Source organism: Plecotus auritus (genome assembly GCF_963455305.1).
Source record: "Plecotus auritus genome assembly, chromosome: 12".
Lineage (NCBI taxonomy): Eukaryota > Metazoa > Chordata > Mammalia > Chiroptera > Vespertilionidae > Plecotus > Plecotus auritus.
Window position 1 is genome coordinate 8,757,184 of NC_137778.1, and position 22,422 is coordinate 8,779,605.

General features: G+C 50.8%; 1 protein-coding gene across 31 annotated transcripts in view; it reads left to right on the top strand.

Annotated features, from left to right (window-relative positions):
* Positions 1-22,422, top strand: part of NFASC (neurofascin) — a 180,592-nt gene that overhangs the window by 81,903 nt on the left and 76,267 nt on the right. For all 31 annotated transcript variants that reach the window (XM_080648729.1, XM_080648756.1, XM_080648759.1 and 28 more), the window contains one exon: positions 16,501-16,681. In XM_080648729.1, coding sequence (XP_080504855.1) covers positions 16,591-16,681 — 91 coding nt within the window. In that variant the 5' untranslated portion in view covers positions 16,501-16,590. The remainder of the gene's footprint in view (positions 1-16,500; positions 16,682-22,422) is intronic.

A 22,422-nucleotide genomic window follows, 5' to 3' on the forward strand; every position in this document is an offset into this window, starting at 1 on the left:
TATATTTTTTTAAAAAAAGAAAAAGGAAAGAAAAAAGAGTTCAGAGAATATGCAAAGCAGGGACCTGCAGCTTTTGAGGGGACAATACGTTCTGAGAGAAGGGGAGCTGATCCAGGTTTCTTTGGAGGATGATCATCATCATTACAATAATCAGCATAGTGGGTGCTCCCCACGCACCAGGCACTGTGTGCTGTGCTCCATATGTGTTTTCCTTAGAATTCTCCTCACAACGACCCAGTGCAGTAGGGCCCATCATTACCCACATTTTCCTGTGACAGAAATACAGAAAGAGTAAAGAAGGTGCTCGAAGTTCATATCTAAGCAAGTGCAGCACCTGCATTCGACTCCCAGCGCGCACCCTGGGACCCGCAGTGTGACCATTTGGGTTGGGCTGCGGTGTATTTTCAGCGGCTTGTTCCAGGTCTCCCTGCAAACGCTGCGTAACTGTTTCTGAGCAAGCCTCTGGGCAGCTTCCGGTGGGACTCTGATTTGCCCCTCCTTGTGGGAAGCCCTGAAAAGCGAGTCCTCGGTTTAGTGCTCCTCCTTCCCTCTGGCTCTTGTCCTTTTGTTGGGAGCCCGCTGCCATCTGGAGCCGCCCCAGGCATCTGCTCAGGAGCTCACTCCTCCCACTTTCCCCCACCCCCCAGCTCCAGGCAAGCACCTTCCTGCACTCAGGCTAATCCCCCACCCTCCTCTCCCCACCCCCAGTGCTTCAGCTCCTGTCCTCAACACAGGGCAGAGAAACCCCCAGGTGCCCCAGGCCTTCAGTTCCCCAGAATGGATGCATTTGGTTGATTGCATTCACACTCCTAAGCCCCCTCTGCCTGTTGGTGAGAATATGGGCCTCATCTCTCCAGAAACATGACCACAGGCCATCACAGGCAGCAGGGGCTCAGGGCAGCTGTCTGTTGGTTGGGGGAGGGCCCATGGAGCTGCATTAGGAATGGTCTGTATTGCTCCCCACCCCCTGCCCAGGACCGAGTCCAGGCCCCTGAAATAGCACCCAGGCTTGGCCACTGTTTTGGTGAGCGCGGAGATCCGCAGGACTAGGTGAGGGGCTGTAGGTGGCAGCAGTGAAATCTATTCCCCTCAGTAGCTGGTGTTACCTCCTGCTTCTACCCATCTTTGTTTGTTTGTTGGTATGTTTGTTTTGTTAACCCTCACCCGAGAATATCTTTTCCATTGATTTTTTAGAGAGAGTGGAAGGGAGGGAGAGAGAGAGAAACATCGATGTGAAAGAGACAAATTGATTGGTTGCCTCCCACATGCACCCTGACCAGGGCTGGGTATCGAACCTGCAAACGAGTTACGTGCCCTTGACCGGAACTGAACCCAAGACGCTCTGGTGCTCTAACCACTTATCAACACCGGCAGGGCTAAACCCATCTTTACACTGGAGGCTGGGCTGATGGGTTTGGGACATGTCGCATGTCACCCTCTGAATTTCAGTTTCTCGGGAGGACCATAGACTATAGCAAAGGGAGACCCCTCTGCACGCTGATGTCTAGCTTACTCAGGGCATGAGACACAAAGCTCTCCTCTGCCACTGGAGCCGACAGTGTCTGGTTTATGGCTGCCAGCACTTTGCACCAGACTCCTAGACAAATGGTGCATCTTGTAATGCAGGAGGCAGCCTTCCCTGTGGGTTCCACCTCCCCCCTCCAGGCTCCTGTATTTTCACATCTCCCCCGGCCTGTAGCAGCCTGCTGGGCTGGCGGTTGGACCCAGACTGATGTCTGTGTTGGATGTAAATGCAGAGGGAGGAGTGGGGAACAGATGCTGCTTCCTCCTGCTGTCTTAGCCCTTCCTCCCCCCGCCCCCTCCCCATCATGTCAGAAAGGAATTTTGAAGATGCAACTGGGGATATGCTATCCTGGGAATATTGGTAGCTAGATCAATACCGCCAGCAGGATAGGAGTCACCTCTGAAGAACTGACCCGGCTTCTCTCTAGGACCACCTCCAGGCAGGTGCAGTTAAGGTCATAGGTCAAGGGGCATTGGTGGAAGAAGCTGGCATGAATAAGGGGATGTGAAGGGCTTTGGTTAAGGAGACCCTGGCAGAGGCAGGAGAGAGGGGAGCCCAGAGCTGCTCTGGCTGGCCTGGGATCTTGCGGGAGCCTTCCTCTCCTCTGGTGGCTGTGCAGATAACCATATGTTGGCTCTAAGAATGAGTAATGACTCCTTGGGCCCAGAGCCAGCATATGGTTATTTGCACAGGCATTGTGTCTTCTGTAGATCTCCAAAGTAGATTTGTAGATTCGAAAGCCGAACTTGTCCAACAGCATTTAGCGAAGCAGCACAGCAGCTGTAACTTGCGGGGAAGGGTAAGGACCAATGGTGTTTGAATGCCAAGTTTGTGTCAAGTCTTGGGTTAGATGCGATATGTATACATTAGCCCATTCATTTAAGAGAAACTAACTCGGAAGATAAAACCAATTAATTCAAATTAATTACTAATCTTCACAACAACCTTGTAACATGTGTGTCTGTCCCACTCAAAGAGCAGAAAACTGAGGCTCTGAGAGAGTAAACAGATTGCTGAAGGCCATGCGGTAGGTAGAAATGGCTGAGGTGGGACTGAAACTCGGGTGTTTGGCCCCAAGTCCTTGCCCTTTCCGTGTGCCAGAGGGCTTATACACCACTTCCCCTTGGAACTTCATCCCTGAATCCATGACTGGTGATTCCCCTGGTCTGTGTGGCTTCCTAGCTGGTTTGTTATTCACCTCTATTAAGCCCAGCCCTGTTCTGCTCTGAGCTGGTGTTTGCTCCTGTGAAGGACGCAGAAAAAAGGTAGAAGACACTCACCCTTGAGAAGCTCATGGTCGTCCGGCCAGCGTGGCTCAGTGGCTGAGCACCAACCTATGAACCAAGAGGTCACGGTTTGGTTCTCAGTTAAGGCACATGCCTGGGTTGCAGGCTTGAACCCCAGTGTGGGGCGTGCAGGAGGCAGCCAGTCAATGATTCTCTCTCATCATTGATGTTTCTATTTTTCTCTCCCTCTCCCTTAATAATATATATATATTTTTTACAGAAAATTTTTTTCTTTAAATAAAAGAAGTTTGTGGTCTGGGTAAGGGGTGAAGGTCATCTCTCTTTCCCCCACTCCAAGCTTCTCCTGTAATCTTGCCCCTCATTTTTTTTCCTGCTTTAGCTCAGTGGATGGTTTTCAAATGGCTTTAGAACCTTCGTCTATTGAAACCAGGCTTGGAATCCCACAGACAGAGGCTGGAATAAGCAGCTTAGCGTGAGTGACATCGTGAGCAGATGGACAGCGGCCTGACTCTAGGTGCACGCCTCATTCAGGGAGCCTGGGAGCCCCTTGGTCGGTGCCTGGGGTGAGGAAGCTGGCTTGAAAGAAAGAGGGCTGGGGTTAAACAGGCGTCTTTATTAGAAGCTACTGAGGCCCAGAGACTGTGGTTTCGGGCTGATCTTCCTTCAGAATTCTGATGTGTATAGTTTGTGACTTACTCAAGGTAGCATATGAGAACTTAGCCCTGGGCCTTTAAAAAAATCAATATTCAATATATTAAAGTAATAAACCCCAAAACCTTTTCGTTTAAACTGACAGATTTTTCAGTTCTCTTCTTAAATCGCATACATTTTAACAATCACTTGTTTGATTCCATTACTAAACTGGGTTCATAAATTCCTTTGAACATTTGAAACCGCATGTATGAATGTAATCATTCACTTTCCCTTTTTATCTGAGAAGGTTTTATTACCCACAGAGGGGATGGGGCTCAGCAGCTGCTGCCTCCCTCAGGCCGCCAGGACCCTGGTCAGCTCCTCTCCCTTCCTCTGGGTTGGGATGTGTGTCCCCATTCTTTTGGTTTTGTCTTCCTTTATCTTAGTCTTTTCTTTCTTCCCTCTCTCTCTCTCTCTCTCTGGCTCTCTGTCTCTCTCTGTCTCTCTGTCTCTCTCTGTCTCTGTCTCTCTGTCTCTGTCTGTCTCTCTCTCTCTCTCTCTGTCTCTCTCTCTCTGTCTCTCTCTCTCTGACTCTGATTCTCTCTCTCTCTGTCTCTCTCTCTCTCTCTCTCTCTCTCTCTCTGTCTCTCTCTTTGTGTCTCTCTCTGCCTCTCTCTGTCTCTCTCTGTGTGTGTGTCTCTCTCTCTCTGTCTCTCTCTCTCTCTCTCTGTTTGGTTTCCAATTACAGTTGAGATCCCCACCCTTTTCTTGATTACCTTCTGCCCTCTTGTCCTTGGAGGCCGTGAGCAGCTTGTGGTGCACCCTTCACCATTCCCCACAGGAGGTGGCTGTGCCTGGCTTGCCCACCTTCTTGGTCCCTGTGGCCCTTGTTGAGGCCACGGCCATGAGAGCACAGAGCTGTGGCTGCTGCTCTTGAATGGCTGCCGTGGCGGAAGAAATTCACTTTCCTGTTTGAAGTTTTACAATTTCGTGACAAAGTCTTCCAAGTCCTAATGTAATTCTTTTTTTTTCTCTCGTTAATATTTTAAACAACAGCTTTATTGAAGTATAATTCACATACAGTTCACCTATTTAAGTGTGCAACTCTGTGATTTTTAGCATATTCATCACTACACTTAATTTTAGAACATTTTTTTACCTTCCCCCCTCAAAAACCCATTCCCTTTCACAGTCCCCCCTCCCCCACCCTGGTCTCCTCTAGCCCTAGGCAATCACTAATCTACAATCTAGCTCTACAGACTTGCCTCCTCCTCACCCTTTACATAAATGGAATCTTCCAGTGTCATCACTTAGCGTGACGTTTTCAAGTTCATACATGTTGTAGCAGGTGCAGTATTTCATTCTTTTTATGGCTGGATAATATTCCAATATTTAGGTAGGCCACGTTTTATTTATTCATTCATCCATCGATGGGCATTGGGTTGCTTCCACTTTGGGCAGTTATCAATTATGCTGCTGTGAACACTCATGTACAAGTTTTCACGTGGACATATGGTTACTAATAAGTTCTCTTGGGTAAACACGCAGGAGTGGGATTGTGGGCCCCAGGATAACTCCGGGGGCCACCTTTTGAGGACTCCTTCGTCTTTTCATACGAAATCCAAGTCTCCATTCCTGGCCTTCTGCCTTCAGTCTCCACTTTCTCTCTTCCGGGGTCCCTCCTTCTGATCCTTCCCTGGAGGCCCGTCACGTCACAGAGGATTATGGTCACTTCCCCTCCAGCTCCTCTGAGCCATTTCCCTTTAATGATGGCCCTGGGCGGCAGCTGCTGCTACCCTGGGAGGCAGCTGCTGCTTTCTGGTGTCTTTCCCACCCCCTTGAAGAGGGGCGGGAGCTTCACCACCCTGTCTCCCAGCTGTGAAGAAAGATGCATGTAATTGCTGTGAAACTTACTCCCTCAGGGGAGCAGCGAGGATCTTGAGCTGGAGGTGGGGCTCCTCTTTTCCCACAGGGGCCACAGTTCCTCCGGAAGTGGGGGTCGTTTCCTGCTCTTCCTCTCAGGCCGGTTTTCCTCGTGTCTGTTTCGTTTTCACTGATGACTTTGAGGTGGAAGCTGTCTGCATACCCTACACGTTAACTGCTGGGGCGTGTTTTTCCCCATCCTCTTTACCTGCTCATCTTTCTCAGGAATGAGACTGGTGAGAACTCAGTTAATCACGAGCAGGGCCTCTGCGTGGAGCCTGAATAATGGAAATTCACAGACACGCACAGAGTTGAAGCCAGCCCTGCACAGCCCGTCAGATCAGCCAATCGGCAGCTGCACCGACTACATAGGAGAGTCTCCATTCCTTGTCTCTTTCCTCGCCCTGCCCCTCGGGGAATGAATGGTTAAACAAGAGTAATGAGGACACACACAGCCCCAGGAACCCTAGAAATCTGGCTGGACTGTAGCACAGACATGTCCTTCGCAGCGTGCCCAGTACCAGGCTGTGGACCACGCCACCTGCATATGGCAGGCTCCCTTGCTATGCCAGGATAAGATGAGCCAGGCTCCAGTTGGCCTGCGGTCAGAGAGACTGAGCGATGCAACAGTCCACTCCCTTCCTGCATCAGGCTGAGCCCACAGGATGTGCATCGCAGCGGTGTTGTAAGGCGGAAAAATAAAGAAACAGCCCGGTGGCGCACTGCAAGCAGACGGCTGGCAGCCTCGCGGTAGACCCACACACGCAGCTAGGAAAAAGGGCACGCGTGTCCCTGCATCCGGCTCTGTGCCGTGGCAGAGACACGTGACCTCCCACCCCTGAAGTGGCAGCACTTTTCATGGGTACAGCCTTCGTGTGGGGTCTCAGCCCGCCCTGTGTCTTGAATACCTGGCCACTCTGTGAGTGTTTTGTGCCCCTAGAGAGCCAGGTCCGGACACTAGATATTCGTGGTGATCACCTTGATAGAAAGGTCTCCTTCCCTTTCTTCTTCCCCACCCCCTCCCTCCTTGCCCTTTACCTTCAACTCAATAGCCTAGGCAGTGGTCGGCAAACTCATTAGTCAACAGAGCCAAATATCAACAGTACAACGATTGAAATTTCTTTTGAGAGCCAAATTTTTTAAACTTCTTCTAACACCACTTCTTCAAAATAGACTCGCCCAGGCCGTGATATTTTGTGGAAGAGCCACACTCAAGGGGCCAAAGAGCTGCATGTGGCTCGCGAGCCATGGTTTGCCAACCACTGGCCTAGTGGTTCAGGTTTCAACCTAGAGATTAGTTCTGGGTATTGAAACAGCTATTTTCAGTCAAATCTCTAATCCCCCCTTCACCTCCTCCTCAGGTGGGAATCAGGGCCTCCTGATATTATCATCCCCCCGCCTCCCCAACCTACACCCATACTCCTGAGACCCCCAACTTAGCTGAGCCGGAGCGGAGGAGCCAAGCCTGCTGGGTGTCCCTGCCACCACCACCAAGCAGATTGCTATCCCTGGTTACACACAGCCCCTCACTCCTCCCAGGTCCCTCCCCATGGCAGTGAAAAGGAGCCAAGCTGACGCACAGCCACAGAGCAGATGGAGACCACCCCCTTCCAACCCTGAGAAGGGAGGAGGGGGAGGGGAGAGTTAAACCCCTAGGCGAGGTTTCCTTGGCTCTCGGAAAATCCCAGAAGACAACTGGTCGCACCCACACAGGCGAGAAAGCTGGGTGTCTCCTGGGCATGGGCAGGGACTATAGACACAGGCTGGTGAGTGCTTTCCTGGCTGTCAAGTCCTTGTGCCCTGGAGATTCTTTCGGTGTCGGTGTCGTTACAGCTCTTCGAAGGCAGAGGTGGGAGGATTGCATGGGCAGGCAGACTTTCTTAAAGATGCTGAGACACGGCTCATTTCAGGGGGTGAAGGAAAGGTTGGGGAGACATAAATTCTCTGGCAGGTGCTCTCTGAAGGGAAATTCAGGGAGCTCCTTGCTGCTTCTTGCCCTGGTCTTACCCTCTTCCAGAGATCCCTGTCTTTCTCCCCCTTGCTTGGCACTCGGTCTCTTTGGGGCAGGCTAATGCTCATCAATAGGAGGCATTTCGAGTTTCCAAGGAAACCCCCCCCCCTGCCCCCACCTTCAGATGCCTGTGAGTGGAGGCAGTGGAGGAGGCTCGGGTCAGCATCTGTGGCATCGTTCCTCGGCATGAGAGACGGAGGGAGGTGGCAGGGGTGTCTGGAGGGCAAGAGGAGGGTGAGGGAGGAGGGCCCCCCATAGTGCCCATGCCTGGACAATCCCTGTTCTGAAAGTGGATTTCAAAACCCAGCGCAGCTAACGGAGACCCTCAGGATGAGGGACAGGGGAGGGGGGAATGAGGTGATGGCAGTTCTGGGGCAGTGCCAGGAGCAGCCGAATCCCTGGATTCTGAGAAGCCACCTGCAGGGTGAGAAAACTGGGTGACCCTGACCTGGTTAGACAGGAAGGTCCGAGAGGGAGTGAGGGAGGGATTTCAGGAAGAGGAGAGGAGTGTGTCTGCCGAGCAGGGACAGGGTTTGTTGAATAGATATTGTCAGTGTAGGTTACTGCTGGTGTTTACTACACAGGCTTCTACTGTAACAACAGTTCTATCATATGCGTTATTAACCAAGCGTTCCTAACATACTGATTTGTTGATGGGCTAAATATCTCCCAGTAATGGAAGTGTCTGATGAGATGGCTGTTCACTCGTCCCATGAATATTTATTATACTGTCTCACTACAGAGAGACACAAGACACAGACTCTGAACTCAAGAAATTCAGAGTCTGAGGCAGGAGATGGCGTGAGAACAATTAATCCCACTGGAGAAGGAAATGACCGCCGGGACAGAGGGTGTGGGCGTGCTGGGTCAGCGACGAGGAGGATCGCCGCTGAGGGTCTTGGCGAAGAAGGGAATTGGCACAGTAGAGAAGGAAGGGACTCACATTTCCAGCCCAGGCAAAGGGGGAGCAAGGATGGTCAAAGGGGAGGTGGCCTGTTTGGGGAGCGATGTGAGGCTGAAACACGCGTGGAGATGCTGCGGGAGACGGGCCGCAGGGGGTGGGAGCCAGGTCACCTGGTCACAGGCGGGAGCAGAGACTGGAGTTTGCATCGTAGGCCAGCTCCCCTTTTCTGCAGGACACATAGGATAGAGGGTGGCACGCCAGGGCACCCTGCTCCTTCTCTCGTCTTCAAGAAAGAAAATGGAACGTGAGTGAGTGTGACTATTATGGAGGTAGCCTGAGTCACTCTGACTTCTAGTTCCGTATAAACCCTTACACCCGAGTCCTGGGATCGCGCCTGCCTGTCTGCCCCGTGGGGGACACATCTGAGCTGTTCCGATCTCCCCGCCTGCCCCTTCCCCACTCCTTGTTTTGATGTCCCACTATGCCCTCCTTTGTCTCAGCTCCTCTCTGATTTCTGAGCAGGTTGCTTCCAGGCAGCTATCAGCAGCCCTGCTGCGTTGTTGGTGTTTTGTTCTTGTCTTGCGGGAGGCCTGCGTTTTGTGTTGGCTCCGTTGGGCTTTTAGGATCTCCGTTCCCCCACAATACCCTGTGGCAGTGATGTGTGAATGTGTTTCTTAGTTGGACCTATAGTACTATCCCAGGCGCTTGATAGTTTATTCTGAGAACTAATTGCTGGCCTGTGGCTCCACCGGGCTCATCTGCTGTGTCCTTGGGCGTTCATTCAGGAGCACAGCCTCGGAGGACTGCAGAACTGTTTTGTTCATGGCTCTGAGCATTTTAAATTGAACGCATTTAATTCCAAGGTTATGGTCTCCCTGTACCTCAACCACCATCAGAGTTCATCCCCTTTCTGTATTTTTTAAAATACATTTTTTATTCATTTCAGAGAGAAAGGGAGAGAGAGAGAGAGATAGAAACATCAATGATGAGAGAGAATCAGCTGCCTCCTGCACACCCCACACTGGGGATTGAGCCTGAAACTTGGGCATGTGCCCTGACGGGAATCGAATGGTGACCTCTTGGTTCATAAGGTTGATGCTCAACCACTGAGGCACGCCACCTGGGCCCCTTTCTGTGTTTTTATGTTAATTATTAGCATCATCCTAATTCACTTGCCCAACCTAGAAATTGTGATGCCATCCTTCTCATCCACTGCCTGTCAGTCATCAGATCCTATTGGTTCTAACCCAGAAACTCTCCGCAAATACCAGCCCCCGGAGACGGTTAAGCCATCCTTCTGTCTCACGCACTCTCTCTCACACCTGTGCAAGGGCAGCTGTAGATCTGGAATCTGGGAGAAGGCGAGTGGAGTGGCAATGAGAGGGGACGTGGTCACCCCTGCACTTCGCTCCCAGAGCAGGAGGATGCTGTAGGGCAGGGTGGCCTGTGGCTAACCCCAGACCAGCCACCTGTTGGGCAGACCACAGGCCCACTCTTGGACTTAAGTTTACGCGCTGTTCAGAACAAACATAAAGTCTGGCTGGAGTCACTTGGGCTCATCAGGAAGGACTACACTAAGAATAGTCAAGCCTACATTTGTTTCCTGCTTCGTGTTCCTGTGCATTACCATTTGATCTCATCTTTATCTGTCTTATCTCGTCATTATCCATTTTATCCATCTGAAGCAGGCAAAACAGGAATACTTGTTTTCATTTTTGAGGTTTCAAAAAAAAAAACGCTTAGAAAGCAAGTAATTTACAAAAAGTGAGTGGCAGGATTGAGACCTTTACTTGGATCTTCCATTCCATCCATATTCCCTGCCAAGGACCACGCCCAGCGCTGGGGACACAAGAATGGCCAGGGCCTGGTCTGAGCCCCAAGGATTCCACAGAGAGGGAGGGAGTTTAAGCCAGTGGTAAGCAAACTGAGTCACTTCCAGCCCACTGCCTGCTTTGTAAATAAAGTGTTACTGGAACGCATACAGGCCCACTTCCTGTCCATGGCTGCTCTCACTTTACAATCATAACGTTCAGTAGTTGTGACAGACACGGTATGTCTCACAGGCCTAAAATAGTTATGTAAAAGGTCTTCGACTCTTACTTTAGGCATTGGTCTTACCACAGTGCGCCGAGTGCCCCGGGTGTGGAGGCAGGTTTAAGGGACAGTGGGGACGGACTCGGCTCCGCTGGGGTGGGGTGGGCACGGGGAGCACTGGGAATTCCTCACTGAGCAGAAGTTGTCTGAACAGCGGTGTCTTGAAGATTGAGTGGGAACTAATCACATGACAAGGAGAGAAGGCCTTTCCGGGCACATGTGAAGTACGGAGATAGTAAATGGAGTGGCCTGCTTAGAAAATGACATGCCATTCAATTAGGGAGCATTTAGGGTTTGGATGGGGCTGGAGAGGCCCACAGGAGCCCGAGCCTTTGATGGGACACGTGGGAGCTTGGATTTGATCTTCAAAGACTGATGGGGTGGTAATGAAAGAGCTTTCAGCGGGGCACTGACATGATCAGATGGGGCTTTAGAAAAATCACTGTAATGGCAACACAGAGAATGGCTAGGAAGGAGACCAGATGGGAAGTGACGGCAGTAGCCCATGCGACTCGATACATATCAAGGGTTAGACGGGCGGGAGCGTGGGGATGGGGAATGAGAGACACTGGGAAGTCAAGGGCCTTGGTGCCTGGGGGTGAGAAGAGGTGGGATTTCAGAGAGATTCCCTACATCTGCCTTAAATTACCGGGGTGAGTGCCACCAACAGAGCTGGGGAATAGAGATGGGGGGACCGGACCCCTTCAGAGCCACTGAGAACAGCAAGCAGAAGAAGAGGATCCATTGTGACTAGGGCATCGGCACGGGGGTGGGGGGGGGGGTGGCGGTTCTAGTAGGTGCCTCAGGGGAAGGAGGATTTGGGATTTGGGGAGATCCAATTCAATCAATCATAGTACACATGCTTTTCTCTGGAGAATTCATCTCTATTCCTTTCTCAGAGTGACCTACCCAGGTTCTGATTAGTTTAAGCCAATTAGCATCCCCTACCCTCTCAACCCTGTGACTGATTTAAGAATCGGCATCTAATCCAGCCCTTGGGCTGTATAAGACCCTCCAAATCATTGGGTCTGGCCCTAGCAAGGCATTAGGTGTGAGTTAATTAAATGCTTGACCCAATATAGCCAGCTAATGTTTAAGTTGATCATTTTGTATAGCCCGAGAATGATGTTATAAATACCCAAAGGGTCCCCACTCTGCATTGGGTTCTTTGTGCACTGTCCCAGAACCCCTGTGCCCAGACAGCTGTTGACTCTCCTTTTCTCGACCTGGAAGGAAATTTCCTCAGAATGTACAGGCAGGATTGCAAGCTACGTACAAGATAGGCTAAGCGGACCGAGCTCAGGGCACTGAGGGCACCTATATGACTGTGTGGAATAAGCCACCCTCCTCATCCTCTGTTCTTCATCTTCATGAGCACATTTTGGAGATCAATGCTGTATACATATTTCTTTATTATTAAGGCAAAATTCACATATCATAAAATTAACCATTTTAAAGTGAACAATTCAGGGATATCCTATATAATAAAAGCCCAGTGACCATAATGGCATATCTATTAGTCCCTATGAGGTGCATTGACCACCTCTCGGTCCCTCTCTCCCCACCCCCACACCGGCCCGCAGGCTCTGATTGCTGGATGGCAAATGGGGAACCTGGAGTGGGTGGTGGTGGCAGGGCAGGACTGGGGACTGGTGAGCAGGGAAAGATGGCCCTAATCGCAGGCTAGGCCTAGAGACCCTACCTGTGCACGATTTCATGCACCGGGCCTCTAGTTTAGTATATTCACAATGTGTGCAGCCATCACCTTTGTCTGGTTCCAAACATCATAACGCCAAAAGGAAACCCAGTACCTACCCACCCTCCTCCCCTCTGCCTCTGGTAACTGCCACTCGGTGTCCCGTCTCTATGGATTTACCTATTTTGGATATTTCATATAAATGAAATCATTCTCTCAGAGAGCATCATGCCCTCGGGGTTCATCCACATGGTAGGATGTATCAGAACATTTTTTCCTATGTCTGAGTACTATGTCACAGTACATATATAATGCAGTGTGTTGATTTATTCTTCCCTCGATGGGCTGTTTTCACCCTTTGGCTGTTGTAAATGATGCTGTTGTGAACATGTGTGTACACAGACTTGTTTGAGAACCTGTTTTTAATTCTTTGGGGTAGGAGTAGAAATACAGGCTCATATGGTAATTAATATTTTGAGGAACTGCCAAAATATATATTTCTTTTTTAAATAGTAACTTTACTAGGAAAATTGGGGGGCGGGGGAGAACCCTGGGTAGAAGTCAGGAGATCTGGGTTCTTTTCCTCGCTTTTTCACTAACCAGCTGTGTAATCTTGAGCAAACCCTGTCCCTTTCCGGACTCCCGTTTCCTCATCTGAAAAGCATAAAGCTAAATAATTCTTAAATTCTCTCCACTTTTAAGAATTTATTGGGAGAAAATGGATCCCAGGGAGAATTGTCAAACAGCTAAAGGTGATTGACTCTGTTCTTTTTCTGCTGTGATTTTAAATTGTGAGTTAAAAGCACCATAAATAATTGGGCTTCCCCCCCCCACCCCCCGCCAATGTGTTTCTAGTTAATGAATAGCTTCTGGCTTCCTTTTCCCATGGAGATTCCCAGAATAAGCTATCCCTCTCCCCATCACTCCGACTGCCTGGCAGCTCCCTGGCGGTCACGGAGCCGAGACTGGAGCCAACCCACTGTCCTCCCTGAAGGCGGCTGCGCCTGCCCAGGCTGCTTCTCTCCGCACTGAGGTTTCAGCTGGGTAACCTGGGTCTGGTCTTCGGAGAGGTGGGAGTCGAGAGGAGGCAGCAGACTTTCTGAGATGGCAAAAGGACTGTCTGAGAGAGTCAGGAGGAAGAACGGGAGACCCCCTGTGATGCCTTTTAGCCAGAGGGTCCCTCCTGGGGAGACTTTCTCCTTTCTTTGCCCTCCTCCCGCTGAGTGGCTCCCCAGCAGAGCGCATGCCTGTGTAGGGAGGGGGAGTTTTCCTCCACAGGATGCTGCAAGGGCCCACATTGTGTGTTCTCCTGTACCACCTGGTGGTTTTCTGGGGGAATATGAGGTTTCTAAAACACGAATGTACTAAGTGGTTTACTTCATCCATCAGTCATGTGTCCATTTTTCCTCCATCCATCACATATTTTTGAGTGCCGCTATGGTTTCCAGGGGTGGGCAAACTTTTTGACTCGAGGGCCACAACGGGTTCTTAAACTGGACCGGAGGGCCGGAACAAAAGCATGGATGGAGTGTTTGTGTGAACTAATATAAATTCAAAGTAAAGGAGCGGAGGGGAGAGCAAGAGAACCCTCTGCTCTTTCGGCTCCGCGGGCCGGATAGAACAGCCGAAGGGGCCGGATCCGGCCCGCGGGCCGTAGTTTGCCCACGGCTGGTTTAGGCACTATGTGAGCATCTAGGAATAACCAAGACCAGGCACCGCCCTTACAGAGCCTTTTTATGGGGATACAGAGTGGCTTCTGGGAAGAATACCAAGTGACAAGTGCTTTGATGGGGCGGGGGGCATAAGTGGTGTTCAGGGGTGCAGACAAGGGGCACATAAGTCATACCTGGCAAACCCTACTGAGAGAGGGCAGGTTCGAAGACAGACGTTAATCTGTGCAGCAGTCAGTCAGCACGACAGAGCGCGATGCCTGCGGAGAGCTGGTAGAAGCCCCGTAGACGTGGGGGAGGAGGTGAGAGACGGGAGTGCCGTGGGGGCTGTCATTCGAGGCCTCTGAGCCATGCCAGGGACTCCCGCTCTAACTTTCAGGCAGTCGTGAGCCAGTGAGTTTGACTAGGGGAGTGGCACAGTATTTATATTTGCACTTTAGCGATGACCACTCTGGGTATGGGTGGAGAATGAGTCAGAGGGGCAAGAGTAGAAGTGGGGAGACCACTGATGTCTCTCTGCCGTGACTGGCATGAAACGATGGTGACCAACACTAAGGGGGAAGCAATGGGAAGGGGGAGGGGGGAGAGGGAGGGAGCCCAGAAATACACCTGAGGTTGGGGGCTGGTGCTGGCCCAGCTTCCAGGAGAGAAACTGCTAAAATCTGAGTCAGAATCCTTTAGGTCCCCACCCCACCCCCACCCCACCCTAGTTCTGGCACAGCGGGGGCACCTCAGCCTCCGGGCCTTAAGAAACGTGACATTGTCTCCCGGGAGAAGCCCTGGGGCCCTGACCCCCTGCTCCTCACCCCACACCCTCAGTAGGGGTAGGTGGGAGATGGTGGGCACACAGATGAGAGCAGGCTTCCAGTTGCTGCCTAACAGGAGGACAGAGTGTATCCATTTTGATAGGTGGCTGTTAGTCCACAAAAGCTGGAAGCATTCTGCGGAAACCTGCTCTCATCCTGTTTGACCCAACCTCATGGTGGAACAGCAAACGGGACCAGTTTTTGAAGACTTGTGCTTCAAAACCTCGGTAATCTTAAAGCTCTGCGTCTGTGGGTCAGCTGTAGGCCGTTCTTGATCTTGTCCCTCGGGAGGAAGGAGAAGGTTTGTCTCTTAAGGACCCACTCCAGGCTCCCCGGGCTGCCACGTTCACCCCTTGCCCCTCTCGGCTCTGGAATGATTTCTTGTTTGAGGTTGTAAACCTTGGGCTAGTGTAATGTTGCTCCTTCTACCAGCCCCCTGGAGCCCCCTTTTCCTGGGCCATCGTCTCAGCACTGCCAGTATCTCTCAAGGGACACGTCAGGGGCTGACACACCTCAGCTGCACACAATATCTGCAGAAAGCATGCACTTTTTTAAAAGTCCTTTGGGCGCCCTGGCCGGTGTTGCTCAGTGGTTAGGGTGTCGGCTCATGCACTGAAGGGTCTCGGGTTTGATTCCTGGTCAAGGGCTCATACCCAGGTTGCAGGTTCCATCCCCAGCCTTGGTCGGGGCATGTGCAGGAGGCAGCCAACCGATGCATCTCTCTCACATTGATATTTCTCTCTCTTCCCCCGCTACTTCCTTTCCTTCCACTCTCTCTGAAAAATCAATGAGAGAAAAAAATGTCCTCGGGTGAGATTTAACAACAATAAAACAAAGTCCTTTGAGCAACCAAGTTTCACCTATCTAACCCCTGACCCCCAGTGCTGCCACCTTCACCTTGTCCCCCCTCCCTGGATCACAGGACATCAGTGTGATCTTATCGCTGGGCCCCTACCCCAAACACTCAAACACAGACCCACTCAGCACGGGTGGTTCAGAGGAGCTGTGAGATTGGTGCACTTATTGCTGGACAGGTTTACGGCATTTTCCAGGTGCTGGGCCAATGGGATTCTGCTGCCAGGTCTGTTAAGTGAGGCAGGTTTGCTAGTGTGGGGCATGTGCAGCGCCACATTGGGGGTTGTCCAGAAACCTGGGTTCTTCTTGCGACTCCTTTATCCACCTGCTATGTGACCCTGACCAAGCGAGGGCCTGAGTTTCCGTGTATGGAACACAGAGAGGATGGACCCTCCAGGCTGGGGAGGGCAGGGCACTCCAGCTCTGGGCTCCACCGATGGTACTGGAGGTGAGGAGTTCCTGCAAGGTGAACCCATACTAGGAAATCGAGGGCCTTGACATCTGTGCTAGGACTCTGGGTCCTTGTTTTCAGGACCGTTCTATCCAGAGTTGCCCTTCCTTCTAGAACAATGGTTCTCAACTCGGGGTGGTTTTGTCCCCCAGGGGACACTTGGCAATGTCTAGAGACATTTTTGATTGGTGGGAGAAGTGGGCTCTGCTGGCATCTCTTGGGTAGAGGCCAGGATGCTGCTATACACCTTACGGTACCTAAGAATATTCCCCACACAAAGAATTATTGGGTCCCAAATGTCAATAGTGCAAGGTTAAGAAGCCCTGTTTTATTTATTTATTTATTTTTAATATATTTTATTGAATTTTTACAGAGAGGAGGGGAGAGGGATAGAGAGTTAGAAACATCGATGAGAGAGAAACATCAATCAGCTGCCTCCTGGACACTCCCTACTGGGGATGTGCCTGCAACTAAGGTACATGCCCTTGACTGGAATCGAACCTGGGACCCTTCAGTCCACAGGCCGACGCTCTATCCACTGAGCCAAACTGGTTAGGGCAAGAAGCCCTATTTTAGAACAGTGGTCTGTGACCAAGGGGACCTTTGCATCCTTCCGACCCTGTAGGATTGCTAGAACAAACCGTGAGTTTAAGAAATAACTCACTTGTTGTATTTCTTTCCACAGCTGAGCTCTGTCTGGGAGGCTGAGTCAGAGCAGCTGGAAGCAGCAAGACCCCGCCGGCCGGGGAACGGGGAGCGGGGCTCAGCGCTGAGGATGGCCAGGCCGCAGCCACCACCCTGGGTCCACGCAGCCGTTCTCCTCTGCCTCCTCGGCCTTGGCGGGGCCATCGAGATTCCTATGGATCGTGAGTTCTCCTTCCTCTTTTAATCTTCCGATTTGGGGCAGAAGGAAGTTAAGACCCACTTCTGAAGAAGGTTGGGGGGTTAGGGGGAAACTGGATACTGGATGCAGAGCTGCATTTCCCAAAAATGGAAGCAGGCGGGCTGGTGCTTTGGAGAGTGAGACTGTGAATCTGCAGCGGTCTCCATGGCTGTGGTTGTGGCTCAGGCAGCCTGGAACCTGCTGAGCAGGACTAGAAGTGGCAGAGTTTGGATATCTGAGTGTCCTCTGTGGTCTTCACTTGCCCATGAAAGGGACCAAGTGAGTGGATGGTTATTTGCCTCATTCCTGAGCTGGATCCTCCAGGCCCTGTTGGCTGGACTGACCAGGAGGACGGGTGGCTGGGAGCGGGTTGGGGAGGGGATTATTTTGCAGACAACTGTGGCTACATGAGACATTGAAATAGAGCCCATTAGAATGCCACTGTGGGAGAACCAGTCACTGATTCCTGCTGCTTCCAGCTCTCCCACAGCAGAGTTGAAAAGTAAAATCCATGCCGTTCTGTTTCCTATGGGCGGGGCATCACTTGGCCCTCAGAACCACAAAGTAAGGGGCTTGGCATGCTGAACTCACCGTGTCTCCACCAGCCATATCTGTGGTACGTTCTTGATGGCCCACTGACTGGCAGCCATGCTCCTCGGCCCTGCATTTCCAGGTGCACCCACCGCCTTTGCCACAGCCCTGACACTCCTATCAGGATGTCTTGCATCCCCGTGCTGAGACGTGGGCACACCACCTTCGTGCCCTGTCCCCTGATTCCAGGAATAGATGGAGCTCACATGATGCCAACGTTGACTTGGGCTCTCTCCAGGTGACAGATGTCTGGGGAGGGGTGAGAGAGTTACACCACCTCCAAGAAATCTCCATGGAGCTCTCCAGAGCTAGGCCCTGGGGCCTGGAGGTAGCAGGGCTTCGAGAAGAGTTGCAGGTGTCTCAGCCCCCTCCAACCCACTTCACCAATAGGAGCTGCCCCCGAGGAGTGGGCACGTTGGATGAGAGAAGGCCAGAGAAACTATAGGGTAGGCCCGGAAGTAAGATGGACAAGGCCCCTGCTCTCCTTCTGGTAGCCCCAAGTATGTGTGTGTGTGGCGGTGGGGGGGACGGGCGGGCGGTACACACACATACACACAGACACTCAGGGATGGGGGCAGGGGAGTTGTGAGAGGAACTGTTCCAGGGAGACCATCTGTACAGCTGGCTCAAGGAGATTCTCATTAACAGGCCCGGCAGACAATCTAATAAGGAGCACGATAGGCCCTCCCTCCCCCTGGAGACGAGGGGCTGCTGAGGAAATTGGTTATCAAGGAAGTGGTGAAGGCTCATTTCTCTTCCACCGATTCTCCTCCCTCACCTGCCACTTTGATCCCCAGGGCTGGTAGGTGAGGAGTTCCTGCAAGGTGAACCCATAAATAGATGGCCTTGACATCTGGGCTAGGACTCTGGGTTTCTAAAGCTCTGCCAAGCCACAGGCAGGTGACCAAGCTGTCAATCTCTTCGACGGAGCCCAGAGCTGGAGTGCCCTGCCCTCCCCAGCCTGGAGGGTCCATTCTCTCTGTGTTCCGTTTACGGAAACTCAGGCCCTCGCGTGGTCAGGGTCACACAGCAGATGGGTAATGGAGTCACAAGAAGAACCCAGGTCTCTTAACGACCCCCAATTTGGCGCTGCACATGCCCCACACTGACCTCTAGCAAACCTGCCTCCTTTCAGTTCTTAGAACTTCCCGGAGTAGCAGTGCCCAGCGGAGAGCTGAGTACCTTCCAGCATCGAGTCCTGTGATTCTCACAGCTAATCCATGAAGTATGTGTTGTCCTTAGCTGACAGGTGAGAAGTCTGAGGTAGGGAGAAATAGAGCTGTTTCTCCAGCTCCTAAGTGGCAGGGCCAGCATGTGACTACAGCGCCCCTCCGAACCAGGAGGTGAGTCCATTGTGACACATTCTGGCGCGCCAGGCTGTCTCAGGAAACTCACTGCCTCATGCACCTCCCTGATGACTTCGGGCACAGTTGCCATAGTGAATTCTCCAGAATGAGTCTACAAAAGCTGAACACAAGACAAGAGAAAGGCAAGCCCTCCAGTTGCCCTGGGGAGAGGTCCCCCTACAGCCCTTTTTCCCCCTCCCCCTTCCCAGATGATCTGCGTCCATCCTTCCTTCTTGCCCAGTGGAAGAGGCTGGGGAAAGATCAGTTATTCCTTTTCCCACCCAGCTTTATTGAGATATTATCTATACTAATAAAAGGGTAATATGCTAATTAGACTGGACAAAGCCGCAGCTGTGATGGCAGCTGCTGCTGTAAGGCCAGGCCGAGGCTCAGGCAGCCGCAGCGGCTGGCAGTGGCAGCAGCGGCGTGATGAGGGTGTCGCCTTCTCCTGATTAGCCCAGTCACCTCCCGCAGAGCGAGGCCAGAAGCAGCAGCAGCAAGGGGGTGATGGGGATGGTGCCTTCCCCTGATCGACCAGTCACCTCTCGCAGAGGGAGGCCAGACTAGGGCTTAGGCCTGCTCCCCGTGGGACATCCCCTGAGGGCTCCCGGACTGTGAGAGGGGACAGGCCAGGCTGAGAGAACCCCCCCACCCGCAGTGCATGAATTTTTGTGCACCAGGCCTCTAGTTGATATATAGCATCTGTAAGTTTAAGAAGTACAACTTGATGATTTGCTACGTGTGTAAATGATGAAATGATGGCCACAGTAGGGTTAGTTAACACATCCATCCCCTCATGTGATTACCATTGTGTGTGTGTGGCAATGACTTATAAGGTCTACTCTCAACAACTTTCAAGTATAATGTAGTACAGGCAACCTCATTTATTGTGCTTCACAGATGCTGCGTTCCTTACAGATCGAAGGTGTGTGGCAACCCGCCTTGAACAAGTCTGCTGGCACCATTTTTCCAACAGCATTTGTTCACTTTGGGCCTCTGAGTCCCATTATGGTCATTTTTGCAGTATTTCAAACTTTTCCCTTATTGTTATGTTTGTTATGGTGATCTGTGATTAGTGATCTTTGGTGTTAACTATTGAAACTGTCTTGGGGCACCACAAATCATGCCCATATTCCATGGCAAACTTAATGGATAAATGTTACATGTGTTCTGACTGCTCCACTGCTTCCCTGAGACACAACAGTGTTTAAATTAGGCCAATCAGTAACCTTACTATGGCCTCAACGTGTTCAAGTGAAAGGAAGAGTCGCACGTCTCTCACTTCAAATCAAAAGCTAGAAATGATTAAGCTCGGTGAGGAAGGCACATCCAAAGTCAAGACAGGCCGAAAGCGGGGCCTCTTGTACTGCAGAGCCAAGTTGTGAATGCAAAGGAAAGATTCTTGAAGGAAAGGAAAAGTGCTACTCCCATGAACACACGAATGGTAAGAACACAAAACAGCCTCTCGCTGATGTGGAGCATGTTTTGGTGGCCTGGCTGGAAGATCAAACCAGCCACATTCCCTTAAGTCAAAGCCTAATGCAGAGCAAGGCCCTGACTCCGTCCAGTTCTATGAAGGCTGAGAGAGGTGAGGAAGCTGCAGACAACACGTTTGAAGCTAGCACAGTTAGGTTCATACGTTTTAAGGAAAGACTGTCTTCATAACATAAAAGCACAAGGTGAAGCAGCAGGTGCGGATGTAGAAGCCACAGCAAATTATCCAGGAGACCTAGCCAAGATAACGAACAAAGATGGTTGCACTAAACAACAGATCTTCCGTGTAGATTAAACAGCCTGCTATTGGAAGACGCTGTCACCCAGAACTTTTATAACTAGATGGGAGAAGTCAATGCCTGGCTTAAAAGCTTCAAAGAACAGGCTGGCTCTCTTCTTAGGGGCTAATGCAGCTGGTGACTTTAAGGTGAAGCCAGTGCTCATTTGCTATTCCAAAAATCCTAGGGCCATTAAGAATTACACCAAATCTACCCTGCCTGTGCTCCATAAATGGACAGCACATCTCTTTATAGCATGGTTTACGAAATATTTTAAGGCCACTTTTGCACCCTACTGCTCAGAAAAAAAAAGATTCCTTTCAAAATATTACTGCTCATTGACAGTGAACCCAAGAGCCCTGATGGAGATGTATAAGGAGATTAATGTTATTTTCATGACTGCTAATACATCATCCATTCTGCACCCCATGAATCAAGGAATACTTTTCACTTTCAACTCTTATTATTTAAGGAATGCATTTTGTAAGGCTATAGATCCCATACATAGTGATTCTCTGGTGGATCTGGGCAAAGTAAATGGATTCACCATTCTAGAAGTTATTAAGGACATTCATGATTCGTGGGAAGAGGTCAGAATATCAACATTAACAGGAGTTTGGAAGAAGTTGATTCCACCCTCCTGGATGACTTTGAGGGGTTTAAGGCTTCAGTGGAGGATGTACCTGCGGATGGGGTGGAAATAACAAAGAACTAGAATTAGAAGTGGAACCTGAAGGTGTGACTGAATTGCTGCCATCTCATGATCAAACTTTAAAGGATGAGGAATTGCTTCTCATGGATGAGCAAGGAAAGGGATTTTCTGAGATGGAATCTACTCCTGGTGACGGTGCTATGAAGACTGTCGGAATGACAACAAAGGATTTAGAATGTCACATAAACTTGTTGCTAAAGCAGCAGCAGGGTTTGAGAGAACTGACTCCAGTTTTGAAAGCAGTTCTGTGGGTAAAATGCTAGCAAACAGCATCGCATGCTACGAGAAATTGTTAGTGAAAAGAAGAATGCATCGATACGGCAGACTTTATTATTGTCTTATTTTAAGTAATTCCCACAGTCACCCAACCTACAGCAAACACCACTTTGATCATTCAGCAGCCATCAACGTCAGGGCAAGAAGACCCTTGAAGGCTCCGGTGATGGTTTGCATTTTTTCAGCAACACATTCTTTTTTAATTAAGCTATGTACATTGTTTTCAGACATAATGCTATTGCACACTTAGACTCTAGAATAGTGTAATCACTTTTTATATGCACTGGGAAACCAAAAACTTCCTGTGATTCACGTTATTGCAATATTGGCTTTGTCGTGGTGGTCTGGAATCAACCCCCTGCGAGGTATGCCTATATTGTTTATTAGAGTTGCCATGCTGTAAATTAGATTCCCAGAATGTATCCATGTTATAGCTGGAAGTTTGTACCTTCTGACCAATATCGCTCACCCCCTAGACCTTGGCAGCCACCATTCTATTCTGTTCCTTGAGTTTGACTTTTTTAGGTTCCACATATAAGTGAGAACATACAGGATGTGTCTTTCTCTGTCTGGCTTCTTTCACTTAGCATAATGCCCTCCAGGCCCATCCATGTTGTGGCTTAAGGCAGGAGATATCGGCACCCCCTCTTTCTTGTAGCATTCTTCCTAATAGCCAGGACATGGGGACAGCCTAAGATTAGGCACTTCACTTTCCCTGTGAGTTGGGGGTAGGGGGAGTGAGGGGGTTCAGGCCAGAGGCTGCCCCGCCAGGTGTGCCCTTCTGCGCCCTTGCCCCTTCGGGGGCATTTTCTGTGCAGGAGGATAGGGCATTGCTCCTGCTCTGGGGGTTTGGGTACAGCAGGCTTCCAGGAACAGAGCCCTGGGCTGCTACACAGCCCCTCATCGAAGTGCCCAGCCTCCAGTCACCACCACTCTGCCAACGGAGTCACACACACCCCCTCCCCTCCCTAGCCTCAAGAACAGTGTGACCTTTGAAGAAAGCAAAGAGTCACCTCATCAGCCAAAG